At 43.7% G+C, this 26,941-nt stretch overlaps 1 protein-coding gene across 1 annotated transcript in view; it reads right to left on the bottom strand.

Moving 5' to 3' along the window:
• RAB3B (RAB3B, member RAS oncogene family) overlaps positions 1–26,941 on the bottom strand; it is a 76,991-nt gene that overhangs the window by 12,061 nt on the left and 37,989 nt on the right. Inside the window, exons 3-4 of the mRNA XM_005543380.5 lie at positions 10,107–10,225; positions 5,779–5,903 (exon numbers count right to left, since the gene is read on the bottom strand). Of these exons, the coding sequence (XP_005543437.2) occupies positions 5,779–5,903; positions 10,107–10,225 (244 nt within the window). The remainder of the gene's footprint in view (positions 1–5,778; positions 5,904–10,106; positions 10,226–26,941) is intronic.

Here is a 26,941-nt window from a genome sequence, read left to right as displayed (position 1 = left end):
ATGGTGGTGCATGCCTATAATCCCAGCTATTTGGGATCAGGAGGCTGAGGCAGGAAGATTGCTTGAGTCCAGTAGGTGAAGGTTGCAGTGAGCCAAGATTGTGTCACTGCACTCCAGCCTGGATGACAGAGCAAGACCTTGTCTCAAAACAAAATAAAACAAAACAAAAAACTATATTGTGGATGGTCTCTCCTTCCTTTGTAGGCAGAAGCACGTTTCCCTTTTACTAGCCTCCCTAGGTTCTGGCCGGATCTCCAGTCAGATCCAGGAAAAGGGACAAGAAGCCCCTTTCCGAGGGGCACATGGAGGCAGAACCCTAAAAGGTCATGCTTCCTGAAATAAAAGTCCCTAAAACTCCTCTACTCCTCCAAACACCCACCTGCCTCATCATCTATATGATCTCAACCAAGTCCCAGGAACTTTGAGGATATGGAAGGCCAACCACATACAGCATTTTTTTTCTCTTTTTTTAAACAGAGTTTTGCTCGTTACCCAGGCTAGAGTGTAATGGTGCAATATCTGCTCACCGCAACCTCCGCCTCCCGGGTTCAAGCGATTCTCCTGCCTCAGCCTCAAGTAGCTGGGATTACAGGCACCCACCACCACACCTGGCTAACTTTTGTATTTTTAGTAGAGATGAGGTTTCTCCATGTTGGTCAGGCTGGTCTCGAACTCTCGACCTCAGGTGATCCACCCGCCTCAGCCTCCCAAAGTGCTGGGATTACAGGTGTGAGCCACCAAGCCTGACCTCACAGCTTTAATAAACGTGAATCATTAGCCGTATCAATAGTCTTGACTGAGTGAGCTGAGAAAAGCTACAAGAAAGGGAATCCTGAGGAGGGATCCCATAAATCAGAGAATGGCATTACTGTACTGGCAAAGACACCACTGAAACTGACTTAATACCTGAGACAGCAGAGGGGTAGGCACTGGGTGAGGCTGAGTATCCCCCATCACTGTTCCCAGATCTGATTATATCCTGGCAAAATTCTTAACATGGTCTACAAGATCCTGTACCTTCTGATCCCTGCCCATCTGTCCATCCTCATCTCATGCTACTCTCCCTTGATTATTTAGTCCCTGTGCCATGGCCTTCTTTCAATTTCATGAATATTTCACACTTTAACCCACATTGGGACTATTCTTGATGTGGAACATGCCCCTCCCCACACTCTACTCTTTGCCTGGCTAGCTTTTTCTCATCCTTTTGTTCTCACCTTAAGTGTTACTTTCTCAGAAAACCTTAACTCTCCAGCCTAAAATTAGGTTTCTCTCTTGCACTTTTTTCATAGCACTTGTGGTGGACTTATGTTAACTTCTATCTGTCCCCTTCATTCCCTCCTTTAGGAAACCACCATTTTAAACAGTTATATTAGGACTATGTTGCCATACTTGCCTCCCGCAGCCACTGAGATGGGCACATGACTCACAGGTGACCAATCATAATATTCCCTGCTATTGATACATAGTGGTTGGGAGAGAGAAGGTCTCTTTTCGCAGGAATTGGGAAGCCATGAATCTGCCATCATCCCTCTAACTCCCCATGCAGAGAGTCTGGCTATAGAAAGAGGCTGAGGGGATAAGTAAAGCTGAGAAATGGAGAGTGCAATTGAACCCTGGGTCTCATGGACTTCCCAGTTACAGGAGCTCATACATTCTCTCTTTTTTTTTTCCTTTTTCGAGATGGAGTCTTGCTCTGTCACCCAGGCTGGAGTGCAGTGGGGTGATCTCAGTTCACTGTAACTTCCACCTCCTGGGTTCAAGCAATTCTCCTGCTTCAGCCTCCCGAGTAGCTGGGACTACAAGCTCAGCTAATTTTTGTATTTTTAGTAGAGACGGGGTTTCACTGTGCTGACCAGACTGGTTTCAAACCAGGCTGACCTCAAGTGATCTGCCCACCTCAGCCTCCAAAAGTGCTGGGATTACAGGCATGAGCCACTGTGCCCAGCCAATTCTATTTTTTTTTATTAAAGCTAGTTTGATTTGTGATTTTATCACTTGCAATAACAAGAGTCCTAACTCAAGTAGAACATATCATAATTTTAACAACTGTATTGAGCCATAATTCACATACCATATAGTTTACCCATTTATTTACACAATTTTTAATTAATATTTTTATAAGTATTTGTTTAATGTCTCTTTCCCCATTAGTTCCATGACAGTAAGGATTGCAGCTGTTTGTTCATCATTCATTATATCCTAAGTGCCAGGGCAGCACTTGGCTCAGCGTGCTCAATAAATGTTTTTCACTGAATAAGTAAAATGTATTAGTGAATATCTACCCTATGCTGGGTCCTTAGGATAATGAAACAAATCAGACACAATCCATGCAGTAGAAGCCTAGGAGGAGAGATAAACATGTAAATAGGCAAGTTCTGGTGATCAATAGCAGAAAGCTCAGGGAGTTGAGTTGGGCAGAGATGGGTTACCTCGACCTGCCCAAACCTAACCAATTAATTAAGGTCTTCTTCAAGTACCTTCCTAAAAACACTGCACTAAGATTTAATTTCATGTGTTCTATCCGTGTTCCTAAATACATTTGATAGATTTATACGACTCCACTACTTGCTAATGGTATAAGCTTGAGCAAGTTATTTAACCTCTCTGAACCTCATTTTTGGACATGCTCTATAGTACCTACCTTGGTTTATAAAGAGACTTAAATGAGATAATTAATGCTAAACATTTCACATAGTGCCTTGTTAAATATATATTAGCTATGATTACGATATTTGCTGTATAGTGAAGTTAACTGGTTAGGAGCACAGGCTCTGGGAGCCAGACTACCGTGTGGGTTGAAATACTGGTTCTACGCTCTTACTAGCTGTGTGACTTTGGCAAGTTACACAACTTCTCTGTGCCTCACTTTTCTCATCTGTTAAACACACACACATACACACACACACACACACAAAATGTGGAGATAAGGAAAGAACATATCTTGGAGGGTTTTAGGGGGATTAAATTAGATGCGTAATACTTTAAAACACTTAGAATAAATAGTGCCTGACACAAGGTAAGCACCTAATAAGTGTTTAATCAATTCACCTTTAAAAAAATCTTAGAATGGCCATGTGTGGTAGCTCATGCCTATAATCCCAGCACTTTAGGAGGCCCAGGTGGGTGGATCATCTGGAGTCAGGAGTCTGAGACCAGCCTGGCCAACATGATGAAACCCTGTCTCTACTGAAAATACAAAAAATTAGCCAGGCATGGTGGTGAGTGCCTGTAATCCCAGCTACTCAGGAGGCTGAGGCAGGAGAATCGCTTGAACCCCGGAGGCAGAGATTGCAGTGAGCTGAGATCGCCCCACTGCACTCCAACCTGGGCGACAAGAGTGAAACTCCATCTCAAAAAAAAAAAAAAAAAAATCTTAGTGAGAAGGGCTTGGCAAGCTGGTATATTTTTTTCTAATACATATCCAAATATGTATTAGAAAATAAATACAGAAAATCATCCTGCACAATTCCAGTGGCACGAGTCCCCTCTTTGGGCAACACTACTCCAGACTCACACCATCCAGTGATTTATGGTTCCCTGATGCCACAAGGCTGTTCCTTGCCTCTGCCAGGGTTATGCCCCTGCCTGGAATACCCTTAACTCTCCTCTTCACTTGACTGGTCCTACTTATCTTCAAGACTCCGCTTGGGCATCATGTTCTCTGACCCCAGGAGAATCAGGTTCCTCCTCTATGCTCCCCCAACATCCTCCGTGTCTGACAGGTCTGGGCACCTAGGCCTCAAAGGAGCACAAGGATCAAAATATTTTAACCTTGGAAAAAGTCAGGACATTGATGAGCTACATACCCAAACCACATAATTTTGTTCCTTCATACAGGTCACAGCCCTGACCACTTGGACTATGACTGTTACTGTGGGCTCTCTCACTGGATCGAGCTTCTTCAGACCAGGGAATGTTGCCTATTTCACAGCTCAGGGCCTAGAACAGAGTAGGCACGCAGGAAGTCTTCACTGGACAATAAAATAATGAACCCAAATACTTAACATCATAAACTTACTCAAAACATATTTTTGCATCCTCCGTGTCTGGCCGTATGCTAGGCACAGTAGGCACAAAGACAAACAAGATTCATTTCCTGTCTGCAAGGAGCTTTCAGGAGACAGACAAGTAAATGAGTGCATCCAAGTATGATGGGTACTGTGACTCTTCTATGTGTGGGGTGCATTAAGTGAGGGAACAAATAAAGAGCTCTGGCTGGGGGCTAGGAAAGGTTTCATAGAAGATGTGAAGTGCGAGCTGTTTTGAAAGCTGAGTGGGGGCTCAGCAGCTGGATGAGGGTAGAAGATGGGGAGTAGAAGAGAGCATTCCAAGCAGATGAAATATAGTCAGTCCAGGGAGAGTGCTGGGAGCCTCCAGGGAGGCTGCAGGTTGAAAGCCTAAAGGGACTGTCTGAAGTTCTCGAGGTGTGGGCTTCATCACTTGCTTATTGTTCTATGGACCACATGGAGGCACTTTCTGGACTCCAAGAACCTCTACAATAGTGTAGAAACAGCAAGGCCCAAGATGACCCAACCTCCCTGTTTATTAAGCACTTATAGTTTGCTACAGTTTACAGGCCACCTTGGGGAGAATAAAGTATACGACACACACATACACACATACTCATAATACACATAATACAAATATATAAAACACACAATTCACACTTGTATTTTATACAGATTACCCATCTATAAGCCCACATATCTGTTCTTCAGAAACTATCAGAGACTTTAAACTCTCCACTCCTCAATACTTACAACACTTAGGATGTGAGATATACTTAGGGAGACTGGCTAAAAGCTAAGCAGTACATCTATTCTAGAGGGAGATTTCAAACTTTCAAACCTACAGGCATGGAACTCTTTTTGTAAGGCAACCTTACCCCGGACCCCAATACATAAAATAAAAGCAAAGGTAGGTAGAGTTCCGCTTTGGGGCCACTGAGACAGGTCTGGGCACCTAGGCCTCAAAGGAGCACAAGGATCAAAATATTTTAACCTTGGAAAAAGTCAGGACATTGATGAGCTACATACCCAAACCACATAATTTTGTTCCTTCATACAGTTCCTTTTGTTGTGAATTGTGTTTTGGTGAGAAGCATGAGTTTGCATTGAAATAAACTGTAAGAACAGCATATAAATACTCAGTGCTGGAAGGATGTTTGATATTCAGGACATGGTCACATTCAGCATACAGAGTCTGCTCTACAGTTGATGATGAAGAGGAGCGCTTCTCTGGAATAACGGGTTTGTTTTTATACTAGGACACTCTAAACCATATAACTGGTTATGTTTTCCTCTTGGCAATGGTTGCCAGGAAGCTCAAAGGCAACATTTTGGCCCAACTCTTGCAGGTGTCCAAGAACTTAATACTTACCCTAGCTTCCTCTTATTTTTCCCTCACCCTTGCTTTCCCTTTGCTCCAATTTTCTCACTTATTTATTTTTATTGTACTGTGACAATTTTTATAAGACATCTCAAGTCCTTTGTGGAAGGAACTAGTAAAAAAAAGAGTTTATAAATTTAAAATGTATTTACATATTCCATATAACAAAATATATACATATCAAAAATGATGAATTATCTAAAACTCACAGCACAAAGCCCATATGTACATCATACAAATATAAAACAACATGCACAGATCACATAGGTACATAATTCACAACCACAACACTAATGTCATAAATACAAACACACTCGTGCCCTGTTTACCCCACTCTCATGAGCATGTGTACACCTGCGCACGTGCACACACGTGTCATGTACATACCAAGCTGCTCTGCGAGGAGCCGGCCCTTCTCAGTGGGAACAACCCTCTCTTCCTCCATGTCACACTTGTTCCCCACCAGAATAACTTGTGCATTGTCCCAGGAGTAGGTCTTGATCTGAGTAGCCCTAAAATGAGATAGAAAGAGATATGTTAATCATATTCCTCTAGACTGAATGTCTGTGTCCCTACCTCCAGATTTATATGTTGAAGCCTAATCCCCAATGTAATGGTATTTGGATGTGGAGTCTTTGGGATGTAATTATGTCAATGAGGCTAGAGTCCTCATAAATGTGTCCATACAAGAGGAGAAAGAGGCTAGAGCCCTCTTTCTCTCTTGGCCATGGGAGGATACAACAAGAAGATGGCTGTCTCCGGATACTGGAGCTGCTGAAGCCTTGATCTTGGACTTCCTAACTCCAGAACTGTGAGAAAGAAATGTCTGTCATTTAAGCCACCAAGTCTATAGCATTTTTGTTGTAGCAGCCCAAACCGACCAAGACACATACCCTCCTATGACAAAAAGAAAACTGCAAAGTGTGAAGAAATGGTTTCTCTATGACAGGACTAGCAACACCCAAGTTACTGCCAATTAATTCAGCTGAGGACAGACAGATACCTGTCCCTGCTGACTGTCACAGATGCTGACTCCTAAGCCCTAGCTGCAAACTTCATCCATCTCTTTGAAGTCCACCTCTACCATATCTGGCCATCCCTCTCCTCACTGGGCAGAGAGCTCTTTCTAAAACAGGTATTTGATCACAATGTATCCTTTCTTAAAAGCCTTCTCTGGCCCCCAGCTAGCTATGTGATCAAGTCCAGATTCCTTAGTTCAAGACCATTCATGCTGTGCCTCTCCAGCCTCATTACCCATTCTCCTGCCTCCCAACCTTTTCACTCATTCCCCGAAAGCTCTTCCATGGCTTGTGCCTTTGCCTACACTGAGAATTCCTTCCCCACAACTAACTCATCCTCCAGGGCCCAGTGCTGATCCTACAACTGGGCCCAGTGCTGATCCCACAACTAAGTGGATCTAGGGGAACCTCTTCAAGCTTCCCCTAGATCCACTTAGCCTCCACCTCCTCCTATGTGATTCACAAACCTTCCCTGAAGCCTTGGATTATGATTATTTGCAGAAACCAAAATGTCAGCAGTGTTTACCTTCACATAAGATGATTATAAGACTTTTAAAAAATACTTTTCGGCCAGGCATGGTGGCTCACAACTGTAATCCCAGCACTTTGGGAGGCAGAGGTGGGTGGATCACGAGGTCAGGAGATTGAGACCATCCTGGCTAACATGGTGAAACCCCATCTCCACTAAAAATTTAAAAAAAAATTAGCCAGGCATGGTGGCGGGTGTTTGTAGTTCCAGCTACTCAGGAGGCTGAGGCAGGAGAATGGCGTGAACCTGGGAGGCGGAGCTTGCGGTGAGCCAAGATGGCGTCACTACACTCCAGCCTGGGTGACAGAGTGAGACTCCGTCTCAAAAAAAAAAAAAAACTTTTCAAATTTCTGTACTTTTCACATTATTGAAAGTGAGCATGTATTACTTCTATAATTAAAAACAAAATTTTAAGAGGAAATAAAAAAGGACTCTCTTATATTATGGAGACATCTTTTTGTGGAGATGAGCCTAACATTCCCCAAAGACCCCATCAGTTAGAAGTGATTACTTCCTCTTTTGGTCTCCTGCACATTTACCATGGCACCTATTATATTTGGCTGAATTTCTATCTCTCCCTGAGGGCAAGGACCGGCTTATTCATCTTTGGGATGCCAATACCCAGCACAGAACACAGAGTAGAGAAGGTGTCAGTGAATGTTTGATAAATGAACGAGCCAGTGAATGGTTAGTCCTGAAGCAGATCTTGAATCTGACTCTACCCTGACACTGACAATCCAACTCAACCCTAACTGCAACCTGAACCTATTACTGACCCTGTTCTTAAAGCTGATCTTACCACCAACCTTCTCACTTATGGTGAGAAGCCATTCCCCCAAAGGATGGAATTCACTCAACCACCACTTCTTGTGGGCCCACAAGAAACCAGGCCCCATTCTGGGCACTGGGGCTTGGATGGCAGGTAGGGGTGAGGCTGAGACCAAGTTACCCACAGACAAAACTCAAATGCCGGGGCTTGGGAGAGATAGACACTCAGTCTTCAGACTCAAGACAGGTAACTTGGTCCAGCTCTCCTTATTTCCCATGCTACTCTTTTTTTTTTCTTGAGACGGAGTCTCGCTCTGTCACCCAGGCTGGAGTGCAGTGGTGTGATCTCGGCTCACTGCAAGCTCCGCCTCCTGGGTTCACGCCACTCCCCTGCCTCAGCCTCCCGAGCAGCTGAGACTACAGGCGCCCACCACCACGCCCATCTACTTTTTTTGTATTTTAGTAGAGACGGGGTTTCACCATGTTAGTCAGGATGGTCTCGATCTCCTGACCTCGTGATCTGCCTGCCTCAGCCTCCCAAAGTGCTGGGATTACAGGCGTGAGCCACCACACCTGGCGCTACTCTTTCTTTCATCTTCCTCCCTCCTCCCACCCCATTTCCTCTCAGCTCCCAGATTAGCAACAAACTCAGGTTATTCTTGGAGGAATCATCACCAGGTGTTAAAGTCACTGTGTTCCTGAGGCAGAATGAACAGAGACTGAGGGAGGAAGGGAAGGGGGTCAAGGCCAACAGGGAAATGGGCAGTGCGGAGACACTTCAGGGGAGATGTGATGAGAGAGAAGAAGAGGAGCAGGGAGAGGGGAGGAAGGGAAGAAAATGATGAGTGGAGAGAGTAAAGGAAAGGGGAAGAGAACAGAGGAAGGAGAGGAGAAAAACCCAAGGTAGAGGGAAGAAAGAGTTATTAAAAAGGAAGGGGCAGAAACGAGGAAGAAGAGGATAACCAAGAGGCAGAAAAGAACACAGACCTCCAGGAATGACAGACATGCTGATGACACCCTGAACTGCTGGTCAGAACAGGGGAGTGTAGCAGGCAGCCCACAAGGTCACTCTCAGCTCAAGCTGTGTATGTGAAGCCAGCACAGCTTCACACAATTATGACAACTGCTCCCTGGGAGAAGCGAAATCCTCAAAGGGTCACTATTGGGCAAAAGGGAGCAGGAGATGAGCCCAGCACTGGCCTGCCCTGCTGCTGTGTGCCTGGCCTGCTCTGCTGCTGTGTGCCTGGCCTGCTCGGCCTCTCTGATTCTGAAGGACAGCCACTGCACAGATGTCCCATCTTCCCCCATCCTCATCTGAGCAGGGACACTGGGTCCTGGCCCTCCCTCTCACGTGTCCTTCCCCTCAGGCTCCCTTCTCCTGGGAATCGTGCCCCCGGAGGAAAGCTATAAGTTGCTCAGAGGTTGCAACTGTGGGGTGCTGTACTAATTTCCATTGTATATTGAGCCTTGATGAACTTGGACTGTATGTGCTCCTGGACACCCGGCTCAGCCCAGGGATAAACTTTATAGAGAAGTGCTATGTGGATTCACTCTCCACTAGAGCTACAGTAATCTTCCTGAAACACAAATCTGAACGTGTTGGTTTCTAATTCATATGTCATCATCTATGGGACAGAATCCAAACTCCTTATAGCAGCACACAAAACCCTTCGTGACCTGTGCCCTTCAACACTCACACCTACCTTCTCACCTTTGCACATCTGTACTCGTTTTCTGGAACATCCTTATTCATTTGTCCCTCGAGCTAACTCCTGTTCATCTTACAAAATGCAGCATATGTGTCAGCAACTTCAGGGCACCTTCTCTGACTCCCTAAACTGGGTCAGAGAGCCCTCTGCTGGGTTCCCACAGCTCTGATGACTGGCTTCATCACTGCACCTAGCACACATTTTCTTTTCTTTTTTCTTTTTAGACAGTCTCATTCTGTTGCCCAGGCTGGAGTGCAGTGGTGTGATCCTGACTCACTGCAACCTCTGCCTCCCAGGTTCAAGCATTTCTCCTACCTTAGCCTCCTGAGTAGCTGGGATTACAGGCACGTGCCACCACACCTGGCTAATTTTTGTATTTTTAGTAGAGACGGGGTTTCACCATGTTGGCCAGGCTTGTCTCGAACTCCTGACCTCAGGTGCTCTGGCCACCTCGGCCTCCCAAAGTGCTGGGATTACAGGCGTGAGCCACTGCACCCAGCCTATCACATGATATTTTCATTCCTGCTTATGGATCTATCTTCCCCTCTCATCTGTGAACTCCTGAGGCCAGGAACCATGTCTGATTCATCTGGGTCATCGGGGCTTCCCTAGCACGCAATACAGGACCTAGCACATGTTAGGTTTTAATGAACAGTTTGCTAAATTAATGAATGAATATGAGTCTCATACCAGTCTTGGACAGCACTGAAGGACTCTTCATTGGTGATGTCATACATCAGAATGAAGCCCATGGCCCCACGGTAATAGGCTGTCGTGATGGTCCGGTACCGCTCCTGCCCAGCTGTGTCCTGGGCAGGAAAAGAAAAGAAGCAATCTCTTAGAAAGTCTGCTTTGGTTCCTAAAAAGTCCCCAAGACAATTAACTAATAACCCAAGGCATTTTTTTTTTTTTTTTTTGAGACAGAGTTTCGCTGTTGTTGCCCAGGCTGAAGTACAATGGTGTGATCTCAGCTCACTGCAACCTCTGCCTCCTAGGTTCAAGCGATTGTCCTGCCTCAGCCTCCTGAGTACCTGGGATTACAGCCATGCACCACCATGACCAGCTAATTTTGTATTTTTAGTAGAGACGGGCTTTCTTCATGTTGGTCAGGCAGGTCTCGAACTCCCAACCTCAGGTGATCCACCCGCCTTGGCCTCCCAAAGTGCTGGGATTACAGGGGTGAACCACCATGACCAACCCAAGGCATATTTAAGGAGCATCTATTATGTGTCTTGTATTGTGCTTGTTGACTAGAATAAAATGATTTTTAAAATCTCATAGAATTCAATAAGAATAATTAAAATCCTAATGGAAAAGTGGACAAGAGGCATGAACAAGTAAGTCACAGAAGAAACGTTGAGTGGGTAATTATTACATAAAAAGTTTTAACCTTATTTTTGTTTCTTTTTTTTTTTTTTTTTTTTTTTTTTAAGACAAAGCCTTATTCTGTTGCCCAGGCTGAGTGCCCTGGCACAATCATAGCTCACTGCAATTTTGAATTTCTGGGCTCAAGCAATCCCCCCACCTCAGTCTCCAAATAGCTAGGACTAAGGTTTTGTGCCACTGTGCCCAGCCCCTTATTTTTAATAATTCCCATTATTGATAAGCATGCAGTGAAATATATAACTTCACATCTTGCTTGTGGGAGTGGAACTTGGTTTAGCCTTTCTGGGAATCAACTGGGAAGTCTTAAGAGCATTAAAAATGTGCATACTCTTTGACCCATAAATATTCCTTCTGGGAATTTTTCCTACAAAATTAGAAAAAATTTCCCTATAAAAATAGAAAATCAGACAAATACGTATGCACAAAAACACATTTGTTACAACTTTATCTAACAGTGAAAACATATCATCAACTTATATATTCAACAGCAGGAGAATGATTAAAATGTAAGAATTTTTATGTAAGTTCATGTATGTAAGAATATTTAATGATATGAGACAATACTTGTATGTGTGATCTATTAGTTTTGTAACTATATGTGCACAGAAAAAAATAGAAGAAACACATCAAAAGGTTAATAGAGACTATCTTTGAATAAGAGACAAGAATTACTGAGATTTTAATTTTCTTCATGTAATTTTTTTTTTTTTTTTTTTTTTTTTTTGAGACAAGGTCTCACTCTGTGACCCAGGCTGGAATGCAGTGGAGCAATCTTGGCTCACTGCAACCTCCAACCCCTGGGCTCAAGCGATCCTCCCACCTCAGCCTCCTGAGTAGCACACCACCATACCCGGCTATTTTTTGTATTTTTAGTACAGACGACATTTTACCATGTTGCCCAGGCTGGTCTCAAACTCTGGAGCTCAAGCAATCCACCCACCTCAGCCTCCCAAAGTGCTAGGATTACAGGTGTGAACCACTGTGCCCAGACTTCTTCATGTATTTTTATTATCTCTACGATGAGCACGTATTACTCTTATATAAGAAGAAATAAACAGTTTTTCAAAAAATAACTTGAAGACAATTCTTAATCATAAGTAGTTCATAGTCTAGTTGGAAAGACAAACACATAAGCAAGCAACAAAGACAAGACCAACAGCAAACTGGGATGCCTCCAAATTTTCCACACAGTCCTCATGTGAGGGACCAGCCAATCTTCTCTGTATCATTACAGTTTTACAATGTGCGATGCTTAAGCATGTATAAAACATGTCCTCATATATTATCTCATTTAAATTCTATGAGATTCCAGTGAGGTAGGTGTCATTATTATTTACATTTTATAGTTGAGAATGCAAAAAATGCAGAAAGGGCAAGTGACTTTCCCAAGGTCAAGGTCACAAAGCTAGTGACAAAAAGCTAGGCCTTAAATCTGGGACTTTTTTTTTTTTTTTTTTTTTTTTTTTAAAGAGACAGGGTCTCACTCTGTCACTCAGGCTAGAGAGCAGTGGTGTAATCATCACAGCTCACCACAGCCTTGAACTCCTAGGCTCAAGTGATCCTCCCACCTCAGCCTGCCGAATAGCTAGGACTACAGGCGCTTGCCACTGTACCCAGTGTTTTTTGTTTTGAGACAGGGTGTCACTCTGTCATCCAGTCCTGAGTGCATGATCACTGCTCACTGCAGCGTCAAATTCCCAAGCTCAAGTGATCCTCCCACCTCAGCCTCTCAAGTAGCTAGGACCACAATGCACGTGCCACCCTGCCTGGCTAATTTTTTTTACTTTTGTAGAGACAAGGTCTCACTATGTAGTCCAGGCTGGTCTGGAACACCTGAACTCAAGTGATCCTCCTGCCTCAATCTCCCAAAGTGCTGGGATTACAGGCATGAGCCACCGTGCCCAGCCAAATCCAGGACTTCTGATTCCATGTCTAATGCAGGTACCACCACACCTCCATCAATGAAAGATTGCTTTATTCACAAGCATCTACTGAATGCCATCTATAGTTATAATAAAAATAAATAATGAGAAAAATAATTTCAGTATGCCATTATTTTTATATAGGTTGCACCTGTTATACACAAATGTTGGAAAACCCTGGAGAATATATGCTGTTACTCTCATCTTACAGGTGAGGAAACTAAGATTCATTCAGAACTAATCTGTCTCTCTCCTGCACCCATTACAAAATATTGCCTTAGCCATGAACTATACTTAGTGTGATAATAACATGGAACAACCACCACACCTACCCTCAGGAAGCCTCAATAGAGTTGTGAAGGTAGCTAAGATATAACAGCAAATTGATAATTAGCAATATGAGGTAATATGTCATCAGCACCAGATATTTTAAAAAATGAGTTAGCCAGGCATGGTGGCTCACGCCTGTAATCCCAGCACTCTGGGAGGCCAAGGTAGGTAGATCACTTGAGGTCAGGAGTTTGAGGCCAGCCTGGCCAACATGGTGAATTCCCATCTCTATTAAAAATACAAAAGTTAACCAGCCTTAGTGGTGTGCACCTGTAATCCCAGCTACCTGGGAGGCTGAGGCAGGAGAATCACTTGAACCCGGGAGGCAGATGTTGCAGGGAGCTGAGATGACATCACGGCACTCCAGCCTGGGTGAAAGAGCGAGACTGTCTCAAAAGACAAAAAAATGAGTCACACAAGTTCAGGTAAAGTAGAAACATGGTGGTTTGGGGTAGTCATGGAAGATGTCAAAGAGGAGATAATATATCCGTTAGGATAGACTGGGTTCTTCAGGAACAAGCAATCTCAAATCTCAGTAGCTTAAACAACAAGGTTTTATTTTTTATTATTATTACATATCCATTAAGGATTGGCTGGGTGCTCTGCTTTTAGTCATCTTTATTCCAGGATAAAGACTGACAGAGCAACTACCAGAGGGGAAGAAAGTATGTGAGTCATGTATTGGCTCTAAAAACTTGCACTTTTCCTATTTCATTGGCCAAAGAAAGTCATAAACCCACACCCAACTTTCAAGGGGTAAGGAAGTGCCATACTATCATATGCTCAGGAGGAAAACTGGGACTATATGGTAGAAGGCATAATGATCCCTATGGGTGGAATCTGTACCAAGCCCAGGAGCATCACATGAAAATGTGCTTATTTGGCAATATAAGGAGAACAACTTTTCTAAAGAAGAGTTTTCCAAGCAGAAAAGTAAAGGAGTGGTATTTTGGCAGACGGGAGAGTTTTTGACAGTGAGTACTCCTGAAGAACTTAAGGAATGGTGGGAGATGGGACATAGGTAGGTGATGAAGCTAGAAAGAGGTCTGAATACTATGCTATGGGGTATGGACTTTATCTTTTAAGATCAAAGATTTTGAGCCAAGGGATTAACATAATTAGATCTGAGATTTAGAAAGATCACTCTAACAATGGTGTAGAGGATGGACTGGAAGGAGAAAAGATAGGAGGCAGGAAGGCTGGTTAGAAGATCTTTGCAGTAGTACAGGTCAGACTAAATAAGAATTTGAGCTAGAATGGTAACAACAGGCATAGAGTAAGAACAGATTCATTGAGGTATTTAAGAGGTAAAATTACAGGGAATGGTGATAGATTCGATGAAGAGAAGAAAAACAAAGATAGCAGTTGTTTCTGTCAGGTCTTGGCTTCTCCATGTCCTCAGCAATTCAGCTCTGGCCCAGACTGGCATAACCTTACTCCATAAAACAAAACCTGCATCTAACATACTCACCCTCCTTGGAAAGCATACAAATCACCATCTCCTTTTCACTGAGCAAGGTCTTTGAGCATCTTACTCTCCATCTGACTCAGCTTATAAAGTATTCCCTCTGAACACATACAGCAGTTCTCCCTATGAGTTCTGGAAGATATTTTCTCCAGCTCATGAGTGAGTGGGAGGATAAATGAATAGATGAATGGATAAGTGAGTGAATGAATAAATGAGTGAGTGAACATTTAACACTGGAAATCTTAGACATTATTGAGAGATATCTGCCATATCCACATCAAAGCTCTGTGTGTTTGTAATTAAGAAACATCAAAGCAGTATTTGATCCACTCCTCCTATGCCCTTGCCTCTGCTTCCTGAGCTCCTCAGAGCCAATTCCAAAGAAGAGACTGCCCACTGATCTGTAGGTTCAGTCCCTAAATCCTGTCCTGCAGGATTTGGAATTAAGCCACTCTTCCTGGTCTAGAGGCCCAGGCAGGATTTCTGAGTGCCTGCACTGCCATCAGGCCTCAACTCTCCTCAGTCTACCTACACTATGCCCTGTTATTCTGTGAGAATGTCTAGTCTTCCATCTCTGCCTGAAGCCTAGCCCCGTGCCCAAGCTCTCCAAAAGAAGAGTCTTGTCACTCAACTGAATCCCAACTAATTAGAAATTCTGGTATATACCCCATAAATGAGTTTGGACATGGAGTCAGTTTTATCTCTGTACTACCAGTATGTAGCACAGGGCTGTGCACACAGTAGCAATTCAACCACTGTTTGTTAAACAAAAAGGCCATATAGTCTTGAGGTTAAGACCATGATCTTCGGAGTTAGGCTTCTGGGTGTGAATCCTGATTCTACCACTTACTCACTATGTGACTATAGTACACAGCCTCTAAAATGGCTTCTAAAATGTCTCCTGATATTCATGCTTTTGTGTAATCGTCTCTTTGGGCAACTTACCTATTGGAGCCTTAGTTTCTTCATCTATGAAGTGGGAATAATAACAATACTTCATTTTATTGCACTTCAACTTATTACACTTTGCAGATATTGCATTTTTTACAAATTGAATGTTTGCGGTGACCCTATCTCAAGCAGGTCTATCAGAGCTATTTTTCCAACAGTATGTGCTCACTTCATGTCTGTGTCACATTTTGGTATTTCTAACAATATTTCAAGTCTTTTCATTATCATTATATCTGTCATGTTTATCTGTGATCAGTGATCTTTGATGTTACTATTGTAATTGCTTTAGGGTGCCATGAACCACACCCATATTAAGGCAGTGAACTTAATGTTGTGTGTGTTCTGAATGCTCCGCCAGCCAGCCATTCCTTCATCTCTCTCCCTCTCTTCAGGACTCCCTATGCCTTGAGACACAACAGTATTAAAATTAGGCCAATTAATAACCCTACAATGGGCCGGGCGTGGAGGCTCACGCCTGTGATCATAGCATTTTTGGGAGGCCGAGGCAGGTGGACCACTTGAGGTCAGGAGGTTGAGACCAGCCTGGCCAACATGGTGAAATCCTGTCTCTAATAAAGATACAAAAATTAGCCAGGCATGGTGGCAGATGCCTGTAATCCCAGTTACTCAGGAGGCTGAGGCAGGAGAATCACTCGAACCCAGGAGGCAGAGGCTGCAGTGAGTCAGGATCACACCACTGCACTCCAGCCTGGGTGACAGAGCAAGACTCCACCTCAAAATAATAATAATAATACCACCACAATGGCCTCTAAGTGTTCAAGTGAAAGGATGAATTACACATCTCTTGCTTTAAATCAAAAGCTAGAAATAGTTAAGCTTAGTGAGGAAGGCATGCCAAGAACTGAGATGGGCTGAAAGCTAGGCCTCTTGTACCAAACGTTAGCCAAATTGCAAATGCAAATATAAATTTATTGAAGGAAATTAAAAATGCTACTCTTGCGAACACATAAGTGGTAAGAAAGCAAAACAACCTTATTGGCAATATGTAGAAAGTTTTAGTGGTCTCTGGACAGAATCAAACCAGTCACAATCTTTCCTTAAGCCAAAGCCTAATTCAGAGCAAGGCCTTAATTCTCTTCAATTCTATGAAGGCTGAGAGAGGTGAGGGAACTGCAGAAGAAAAGTCTGAAGCTAGCGGAGGTTGGTTCATGAGGTTTAAGGAAATAAGCTATTTTCATAACCTAAAAGTGCAAGGTGAAGCAGCAAGTGCTGAGGTAGAAGCTGCAGCAAGGTTATCCAGAACACCTGCTAAGATCATTGATGAGGGTAGCAACATTAAATAAGTGATTTTCAATGTAGACAAAATAGCATTGGAAGAAAATGCCATCTAGAACTTTCATAGCTAGAGAGAAGTCAATGCCTGGCTTCAAAATTTAAAGAACTGGCTGCCTCTCTCGTTAGGGGTTAATGCAGCTGGTGACTTTAATTTGAAGTCAATGCTAATTGACCATTCTGAAAATCCAAGGGCCCTTCAAAATTATGCTAAATCTACCCTGCTTGTGCTCTGGAAATCGAACAACTAAGCCTGGATGACAGCACATCTGTTTACAATATGGTTTACTGAATAATTTAAGCCCGTTGTTGAAACCTACTCTCAGGAAAAAATATTCCTTTCATAATATTCCTGCTTATTGACAATGTGCCTGGTCATCAAGATCTCTGATGGAAATATACAAGGAGATTAATGTCTTCATGCCTGCTAACACAACATCCATTCTGCAGCCCATGGATCAAGGAGTAATTTTGACTTTCAAAGCTTATTTGGACCTGGGCAAAGTAAATTGAAAACCTTCTGGAAATAATTCACCATTCTACCATTAAGAATATTTGTGATTCATGGGAGGAGATAAAAATATCAACATTAATAACAGTTTGAAATAAATTGATTCCAAACTTTGGAATTATGGATGACTTTGTGGGGTTCAAGACATCAGTGGATGAAGTAATTGCAGATCTAAGATCTTGTGGAAATAGCAGAAGAACTAGGATTAGAAGTGGGACCTGAAGATGTAACTGAATTGCTGCAATCTCACGATAAAACTTGAATGGATGCAGTTGCTTCTTACAGATGAGCAAAGAAAATAGTTTCTTGAGATGGAGTCTACTCTGGTGAAGATGCTGTGAACATCCTTGAAATGACAACAAAGGATTTAGAATATGACATATACATAGTTGGATAAAGCGGAAGCAAGGTTTGAGAGGACTGATTCAAATTTTTAAAGAAGTTCTACTATGGGTAAAATGCTATCAAACAGCATCACTGTGCAACAGAGAAATTTTTCATGAAAAGAAGAATCAATCAATGCAGCAAACTTCACTGTTGTCCTATTTTCAGGAATTGTCACAGTCACCCCAGTCTTCAGCAACCACCAACCTGATCAGTCAGCACCCATGAACATCAAGGCAAGACCCTCCACCAGCAAAAAGATTAACACTCACTGAAGGCTCAGATGACTGTTAGCATCTTTTAGCAATAAAGTATTTTGTTGGTTTGTTTGAAACAGGGTCTCACTCTGTTGCCCAGGCTGGAGTGCAGTGGCGGGATCAGAGCTCACTGCAGCCTCAACCTCCTGTGCTCCAGTGATCCTCCCACCTCAGCCTACCAAAGTGTTAGGATTATAGGCATGAGCCACCACATCTGGCCTAAAGTATTTTTTAATTAACATATGTAAATTGTTTTAGGCATAATGTTACTACACACTTAATAGGCTACTATAGTATAAACATGGCTTTTATACGCACTGGGAAACAAAAAATTCATGTTACTTGCTTTAGTGCAATATTTACTTTATTGTGGTGATCTAGAACTGAACCTGCAACATATCTGAGGTATGCCTGTACCTACCTCAGAGTTTTGTGAGGATCAATAATGTTATTATATGCGAAGTGCTTAGAACAGTTCCTGGTGTGTAGTAAATACCACAGTCACCAGTTATTGTTTTTGTACTTCCAAAGACAGTTCCAGCAGCAGCCAGCTTCCCAGGGTCTGCCCTGCTAGAGTGGATGGGTCTCATGCTGTATGAGTCATTTCCCATTCCATTCAAACCTGCCCAGGGCTGCCTCCAGCCAGAGCATCAGTATAATGTTTCCCTTAAAGAGCAGCAACATGGCCTGATAGAAAGAGAATGGGTGAACTTAAGAGTTGAGCAGGCCTTGACCTAACTCCCAGCTCTGCCATTTATCAGCAATGTGATTTTGGACTGGTTGGTTATTTTCTCTCTCTGAGGCTCAGTTTCCTCACATCTGGAATGGAAATAAAAATGCCTACTTGGTAGAGTTTTCATAGTAAGATGTTTTTTAAGTGTCTGGCTTATAATAGGTATCCAAACATAGAAGTGTTTATTATTTAATTTTTAAATTAATTTTTTAAATAATTGAGCCTTAGTTTCCTCAACTGTAAGGTGGTGATAATAATATTATACTTTGAAGTGATTGTGTGAGAATGACAGATAATGTAGGGGTAGAGCCTAGCAGAGCACTGGCCGCATGGTAGGTGCTCAATAAAGCCCGTAGTAAGTGCTGTTATTACTGTTGATATTGTTGACACTTTTATTTCACTTAAAGAAAAGCAAGGTTGGAAACACAACACTCCAGCTCTCACTATCCTGTGCTCTATGGAAAGCAGCCCAGAGAATCACTCCTGAATCTTTCCCTTTTATTTTTAAAAATCACATTGACGAACATTGATTCTCCTCCCACTGATGAGAGTCAGAAATAGAACCACAGAGGAGATGGGAAGGAGGAGAAGGAAAGAGGAATGACTCACTGGCTACTTGAGGAAGGAGACCATGTCATCAAGAGAAATCAATTCACTTCTACACAACAGACATTCATGGAGCTCTTCATACTGGCAGAGGATTATGCCAGAGAACAGATATGAGAGTAAGCACCACTGCTCTGGTCTCCCATAGCCCGGTCAGTGTGGCAGACAGACACATGGGCAAGAGAGAAAGGGACTAATGTTAACTGAACACCCACTATGTTCTGAGCACTTTGGTAAGTGCTTTATATATGAGACCCATTACATTATTTGTGGTAACAAAATAACACTGTTAGTTGGGCATTACTACATGCCAGGCACATGTTAGGAGGCACCTTTCTTATTTTATTTGATTTTCAAAACACCCTTCTGAAATACTACTATCTCTATTTACAGATGAGGTAAAGTTTTAAATAACTTGCCTAAGATCTTGCAGTCAGTTCATTTCAGACTGAGATTCAAACCTGGTCTGTCTGATTCCAAAGCTTGTGCTGTTTCCAGGATGCCGTTTACATTATTTCTCTTAATTGTTATATCAGCTTGAAGGAGGACAAGTTTGAGTCCCCATTTGATATATGAATTAACTGAGGCTCATGGAGGTTAAGTAAATTGCTAGGGTCACAAACAATAAGGAGGCAGACAGAATCCAAATTCTGGCCAGGCACGGCGGCTTATGCCAGTAATCCCAGCACTTTGGGAGACCGAGGCAGACGGATCATTTGAGCTCAGGAATTCAAGACCAGCCTGGGCAATATGGTGAAACCTTGTCTCTTCAAAAAATACAAAAATTAGCTGGGCATGGTGGCATGCTCCTGTTCTGTAGTCCCAGCTACTTGGGAGGCTAATGTGGGAGGACACTTGAGCCTAGGAGGTAGAAGTTGCAGTGAGCTGAGATTGCACACTGCATATCAGCCTGAGCGACAGAGTGGGACCTTGCCTCAAAAAAAAAAAAAAAATAGGCCGGGCGCGGTGGCTCACGCCTGTAATCCCAGCACTTTGAGAGGCCGAGGCGGGCGGATCACAAGGTCAGGAGATCGAGACCACGGTGAAACCCCGTCTCTACTAAAAATACAAAAAATTAGCCGGGCGCGGTTGTGGGCGCCTGTAGTCCCAGCTACTCGGGAGGCTGAGGCAGGAGAATGGCGTGAACCCGGGAGGCGGAGCTTGCAGTGAGCCGAGATCGCGCCACTGCACTCCAGCCTGGGCGACAGAGCGAGACTCCGTCTCAAAAAAAAAAATAAATAAATAAATAAAAAAATAAAAAAAAATAAAAAAATTCAAATTCTGTCTTTTGACCAAAGCCTGTGCATTTTCAACACAGCCTAAAGTCCAACCTGATTTGTATTCTTGATCCTCTTCAGCCCCCAAGATCCTCTCCAGCCTCCCAATACAGGAGGCCCTCTAACCATGTCTAAGGCTTCCAGGGACCAACCATCTCCCCTCCACCAGAGCATAAGACTGGAAATCACCTGGAAAGCTTAAATGAAATCACATGTGATCCAACATACACTCTCCATTTCTTTTTTTTTTTTTTTTTTTTTTTTTTTTTTTTTTTTTTTGGAGGAGGAGTCTCGCTCTGTCACCCAGGCTGGAATGTAGTGGCGTGATCTCGGCTCACTGCAAGCTCCGCCTCCCGGGTTCACGCCATTCTCTTGCCTCAGCCTCCCGAGTAGCTGGGACTACAGGTGCCTGCCACCACACCCGGCTAATTTTTTATATTTTTAGTAGAGAGGGGGTTTCACCGTGTTAGCCAGAATGATCTTGATTTCCTGACCTCGTGATCCGCCCGCCTCGGCCTCCCAAAGTGCTGGGATTACAGGCGTGAGCCACCGCACCCGGCCCACTCTTCATTTCTTCATAAAGTTTTCCTCATAGTCGTCACACATGCTACATTCATTTCTGCTCTACATCTCTGTTCACGCTACTCTCTGCTACAATACACCCTCTGCCAGCTTCTCTACTTGTCTTGACCATCAGATTTTTGGATTCTAGAGTTAAAAGGAAATCTTAGAAGTCATTCAATCCATCCTCTCACTCAAAATAGGAATTCCTTCCACAACATGCTTGTATTGAGTGGTTCCAACTTGGACACCCACCACCTCACAAAGCAGCCATTCCACTGATGGACAGTTCTGATTACCAGAACATTTCTTCCTTTTGTTGAGCTGAAATCTACATACGGTAATTTCTATCCACTGATTTAATACTGTTCTCTGGAGACACAAAGGATAAATCTAATTCTTTACTCATGTGGCAGCCCTCCAAATATTCAAATCTTTACACTTCCTTAACTCTTAGAGTTTACAATGTTTTCTTCTTATTATCTCAGTTTATTCCCTGAGAAACCCTGTGAGATAAGGACCATTATCTCTATTCTATAAAAATGGCAACTTAGGCTTGAAGAGGTGAATGACAGGAAATCATGAAAGGGGGCTTAAATAAAACCAGGTCTTCTGCCTCCCAACAGACCATCCTCTTTCACAAGGCTACTTCACTGATTTAAATCTCTTGTCACAGGGGCCTTGACTATTAGCAGAACAGCCAGAGAATAGTGAAGGGAAGTTGAAACCAGCTGAAGGAAGATGTTTAGCCCTGGGGAGGGAGTGGGGGTGATGGTACTGCTACCTTCAACTATTTAAAGTGCCTAAAGGCACTTCTCTTTTCCATTTTTTCAAATCTTCACTTGGTGCTGATTCTGTGCCAAGCACTGGTTAGGTCCTGAAGATAAACAGATGAATACAAGCCGGTACTTGCTTAAAGTCTACAGTGTCTGTTACCATAGGAGGTAAACATGTATTGGGTGGGGTTCTGAAGCAGGAAAGGCCCATTCCCCGACAGCCTTCCTAGTGCCCTTCCCTGAGGTAATGCTCTCTCTTCAGAGCTCAGCTCAGCAGAGAAGCTGACCATCCTGGAAAAGTCACATGCTCCAATTATATGCTTTCCTGGCACCATGAGCTTCTCCTTTGTACCACTCACTCCCACTGTAATTTTGTATTTATTTGTGTAATTATTTGATTAAGGTCTGTCTCCCTTGCCAAACTACCAGTGCCACAAGAACAGGATGTCTGGTTTTGCTTACTATTGCATCTCCAGTGCATGCCACAGCACCTGGAACATAGGGCCAGAGTGTTCCAATAAATATTTGTTGAAAGGATAAAGGTATGGGGGTGTCTGTAACAATTTGGATAGAGCACATAGAACGTCAAATGGTCCTTCTGAAAAATCCAAACCTACCCATCTCCATCTGCTGGCCTCCCAAAGCCTACAAGATGGAGTCCAAGCTTCTCAGTAGATACAGACCCTTCAGGATCTAGCTCAGGCTTCCCTGCTAGTTCCTCTCCTGTCATTCCTAGACTGAAACAATGAGCTCTGGTTTTTGCCTTAACTACTTGTGGTTTCCCAGCTCCCTCACACCCCTGGGCCTTTGCATATGCTGATCTTTGCCTGGAATGCCCTTGCCTTATATAATTCACAAACATATTCAAAGGTCACATCCTCTGAAGTTTTCCCTAACCTTCTTTCCCCACAAATTCCTCCCCTGCCCTTTAAATGTTTGCCATTACACTGGCACAGGATTTTTCTCAGCCCCTTTGCCAGGCTCACAGAAGGAGACACCCCATCGACTCAGGCCCTCTGGGGTGCACCTGAGGGCAAGCCTCTGGCACAAATCCCGTGGCCACTGCAACTGCACATTCAGTCCCTGGCAGGAGGGGATGTGTGAATGAGCAAGTGCAGGGTCCAGCCAGTCGTTCCGAGTGCTGACATGAGAGCAGGCTCTGTGAGGGGCTTGTGGCTTGACCAGGCATGTCACCCCAAGGGGAAGGTGGCAGTGCCCAGGCAGGGGTGCCTGCAACCTCAAAGCCCCTGAGGGGTGTTATAGTGTGCTAATTAGCTCTTTCAGCCCCACCATCAGCAGCCCAACAGACAGTGGCATTCTAACGGCTCACTCAGCTCCTTGCCCCACTCTGGCCCACAGCTCCAGGACTCGCTTGGCCCCACCACTGCTTCTGTCACATGGGGTGGCTGCCTTCCACCGATGGAGGGCAGAAGGCCACAGTGCCACAGCCTTTTGGGCACCCACATTTGGTGGGTCCCAAGCTCTTGTCCCACATCCAAGAAGAATGAGGTCACATTGACAACTGTAGGGTGATGAGGGTGGAGAATTTTATTAAGCAACGAAACAGCTCTCAGTAGAGAGGGATCAGGAAGGTGGGATCTTTCACCCAAAGTCAAGTCATCTCCCCCAGTGTGGCTGAGTCTGGGGTTTTTTTAGGCACAGGACAGGGGAGGGGTGGGCTGTGGGTAGTATTGGAAAAGGCAACATTCAATTGGTTAAAATGCATTATTCAGAAAGAACCAACCAGGAAAGGGTGGGCAAACAGGAACAGAAGTTCTCACTCTGGGTCAAGGGTTTCATCCAAAACCAGCAGCAGTCCTGGATGTTTTGGGCTTAAAGGTGGGGTTTCACTGGGGACCTGTCCCTATCTGCCTAGGCATTTGACTGCCTCCTGCTGCTATCAATATCACTGCACACATCACATTTGTTATAGTTACCGGTTTGTTTTTCTGTCTCCTCTTTCAGGCTATGAGCACCCTAAGATCAAGTCATATTTAGCTAAATCTCAGGCCCTCAACCATAGCACCTGCCACATAGTAGGCACTTACAAGGATGCTAGCAAATGAAACTCAAGGGCTGACTGTGCTGAGAAGGGAAAACTCATTTAGAACTTCAGGATTGGTTGGAATAGGGTCTGTGAGCTCATACATACCACCTCCTTTTTCTGGGCACATTCCATGTCGTAGACAAAGAGAGGGAGGCCCAGAGCAGTGACAACTTGAGAGGTCACACAAAGATTAAGAGGTTATCTCTGAGGTCTTCATCCCTGAATCGCGCCCTGTTGCCTGCCCATTCCTCCAGCCATACTTCTCTCTCTCCCCGTCTTCAATCCAGGCAAGATTAGGGGGTGGGGATGATGAGCACCAGGGAGGCAGGTAATGAGTGCTTTCAAGTTAGCTTTCCCCCATGCCCTACCCTCTAACCCACAGCTGCTCAGCTCCAAGCACTTTGTTTTTCTGCAGCATTGGGAGCTGAGACATTATGTCCCATGGGAATGGAAGGAAACTAGAAGGGGAGAGCTCTTTAGGAAGAAGAGAGCAGCTCAATGGAGCTTGGGAGACAGAGAAGACTGAAAGTGGTAAAAATGGTCCTTTGGAGCTAGCTTAATATTATACCTATCTGTCCTCAGCCATATAGACCACATTATAAAGCACCCTACAGTTTACAAGTACTTTTATCACATCATCTCACAGGAGCCTGACAATGAATCTGTGATGTAGACTTTTTTTTTTTTTTAACAATTTCAACTTTTGTTTTAGGTTCAGGAGGTACATGTATAGGTTTGTTACATGGGTATACTGCATGATGCTGAGGTTTGGAGTATGACTGATCCCACTACCCAGGTAATGAGCATAGTACCCAATGGGCAGTTTTGCAGCCCTTGTCCCCAATGCAGACATTTTAGAACCAGAAGAAATCAATCTTAGAGTTCATCCAGTCTGACTCCTTTCTTTTACAGATAGAAAAACTGAGACCTAGACACTCACTGACTTTCCCAAGGCCACATAGCTATTTATTTTTAGGCTCAACTAGGACTCAAATTCAAATATTCTGACTCCACATCCAGTGTACTTTCTAGCCCACCATGTATCACTGTCACTACTGATTTACAGGTAATAAAACTGGATTCAGCCAGGTGCAGTCATTCATACCTGTAATCCCAGCTGAGGTGGGGGAATTGCTTGAGCCCTGGAGTTGGAGACCAGCCTGGGTGACAAAGTGAGACTTGTGTTTCTACAAAAAATAAAAAAATTAGCTGGGTGTGGTGGCCTACGCCTATGGTCCCTCAGCTACTTGGGAGCCTGAGATGGAAGAATCACTTGAGCCTAGGAGATGGACGCTGCAGTGAGCCATGGACATGCCACTGCACTCCAGCCTGAGTGACAGAGCAAGACCGTGTCTCAAAAAAATAAGTAAATTGGAGTCCAAGAACACATAGGTAGCAATTGGTTAGGTCCTCGAGAGCAGGCGGTAGAAAAGAAGTCACTGGAATCCAGGACTAGGGATTCTAATGTGCCTCCCTGCCCTCTGTAATCCTATCTAACCTTTGAGGTCCAGGTCAAGTGCACATTTTTTGGGAAGTCCTTCAGGACCGTGTCTAAATTCATCACCATTGCTTCCAGTCTTCCACAGAATGTACTTGAACCTTTATTTTAGTGACAGCAGAGCACAGACCCTTAAAGATAGAAAGCCCTTATGGGAGTAATTAATTCCACATATATTCACTGATCTTAGCCCGTGCCATATGTGATGCCTACCCTCAGAACACTCACAGTCTAGTAGGGAAGTTAGACACATGTGATGAATCCCATGAGAGGTGTACACACCCATTTTACAGATAGAAAACAGGACCCCAGAAAGATGAATGCCCTGTATTCTTATTTTTGGCATTGGTCTCTCACACAAAACCCTCAAATACTCTAAACTCAAAAATTCTCATGGATATGGCTATTGATTTCCATGATTTCCACTAAGATATAGGCATTACTTTTTACTTCAAGTGGATTAGCTGAAGGTCATAGGGCTTCCTTGCATTGTTCCTCAATGTATGTGGCATATCTTAGGTATTCGATAAATATATTTTAATGAATGGATCATAGCACCTATATCAGGAATTTGCTTCTCCTCTCACCTACATCTCTCATTTAGACTATGGAGTAGGGGCTGTGTCTTGTTGTTTCTGTACCCTCAGTGTCTACAACAATACTTGGCACCTGGAAGGTACTCCAAAAATACTGAATGACACTTTGGGAGGCCGAGGCGGCCAGATCACGAGGTCAGGAGATCGAGACCTGGTGAACACGGTGAAACCCCGTCTCTACTAAAAATACAAAAAAAATACAAAAAATACAAAAAAATTAGCCAGGCGTGGTGACGGGCGCCTGTAGTCCCAGCTTCTAGCGAGGCTGAGGCAGGAGAATGGCGTGAACCCAGGAGGCGGCGGAGCTTGCAGTGAGCGGAGATCGCACCACTGCACTCCAGCCTGGGCGACAGAGCGAGACTCCGTCTCAAAAAAAAAAAAAATACTGAATGAACAAAGGAATGAATAAACGAATAAAGGAATGAACAAATGAAGAAAAAAGATAAAAATGAAGAAAAGTGAAAATAAAAGATGGATGGATAATATAATCTCTGCATTGCAATAAATTAAAAACATGACATCACCCCCAAACACACCCCTTTTCTGGAAACTCCCTCTTTCCTCAGCTTCTGTGAAGTCTCTCTTCCCCTGTTCTCTCCCTTCAGCTCTGCCGGCTCCTGCTGTGTCTCCTACACTGGCTCCTTATCCTTCCCTGGGCCCTCACTTTCGAGTTTCAGATGGAAATTTCCAACTGTCGGCTGGGCACCTCCACTTAGTCTGAAACTGTCCAACATGTATATGGTTGACTATTAATCATGACCTATTTCATTTGTGTCTTCTCCAGCTATTAAGCCCTTATGAGTACCCCACGCATATCTGGGCATATAGCAGTATTCTAAAGATGCCTGCAGAATGAACCATCATTCATAATACCCCAGTGCTTTGGCATGGACAAATTTAGCACCAGAGTTGCCAATTCATTTCCTCAT

Source organism: Macaca fascicularis, chromosome 1, assembly GCF_037993035.2.
Source record: "Macaca fascicularis isolate 582-1 chromosome 1, T2T-MFA8v1.1".
Classification (NCBI taxonomy): Eukaryota; Metazoa; Chordata; class Mammalia; order Primates; family Cercopithecidae; genus Macaca; species Macaca fascicularis.
Note: the sequence above shows the minus strand (reverse complement) of the source record. Positions and strands in the feature narration are given on the sequence as shown.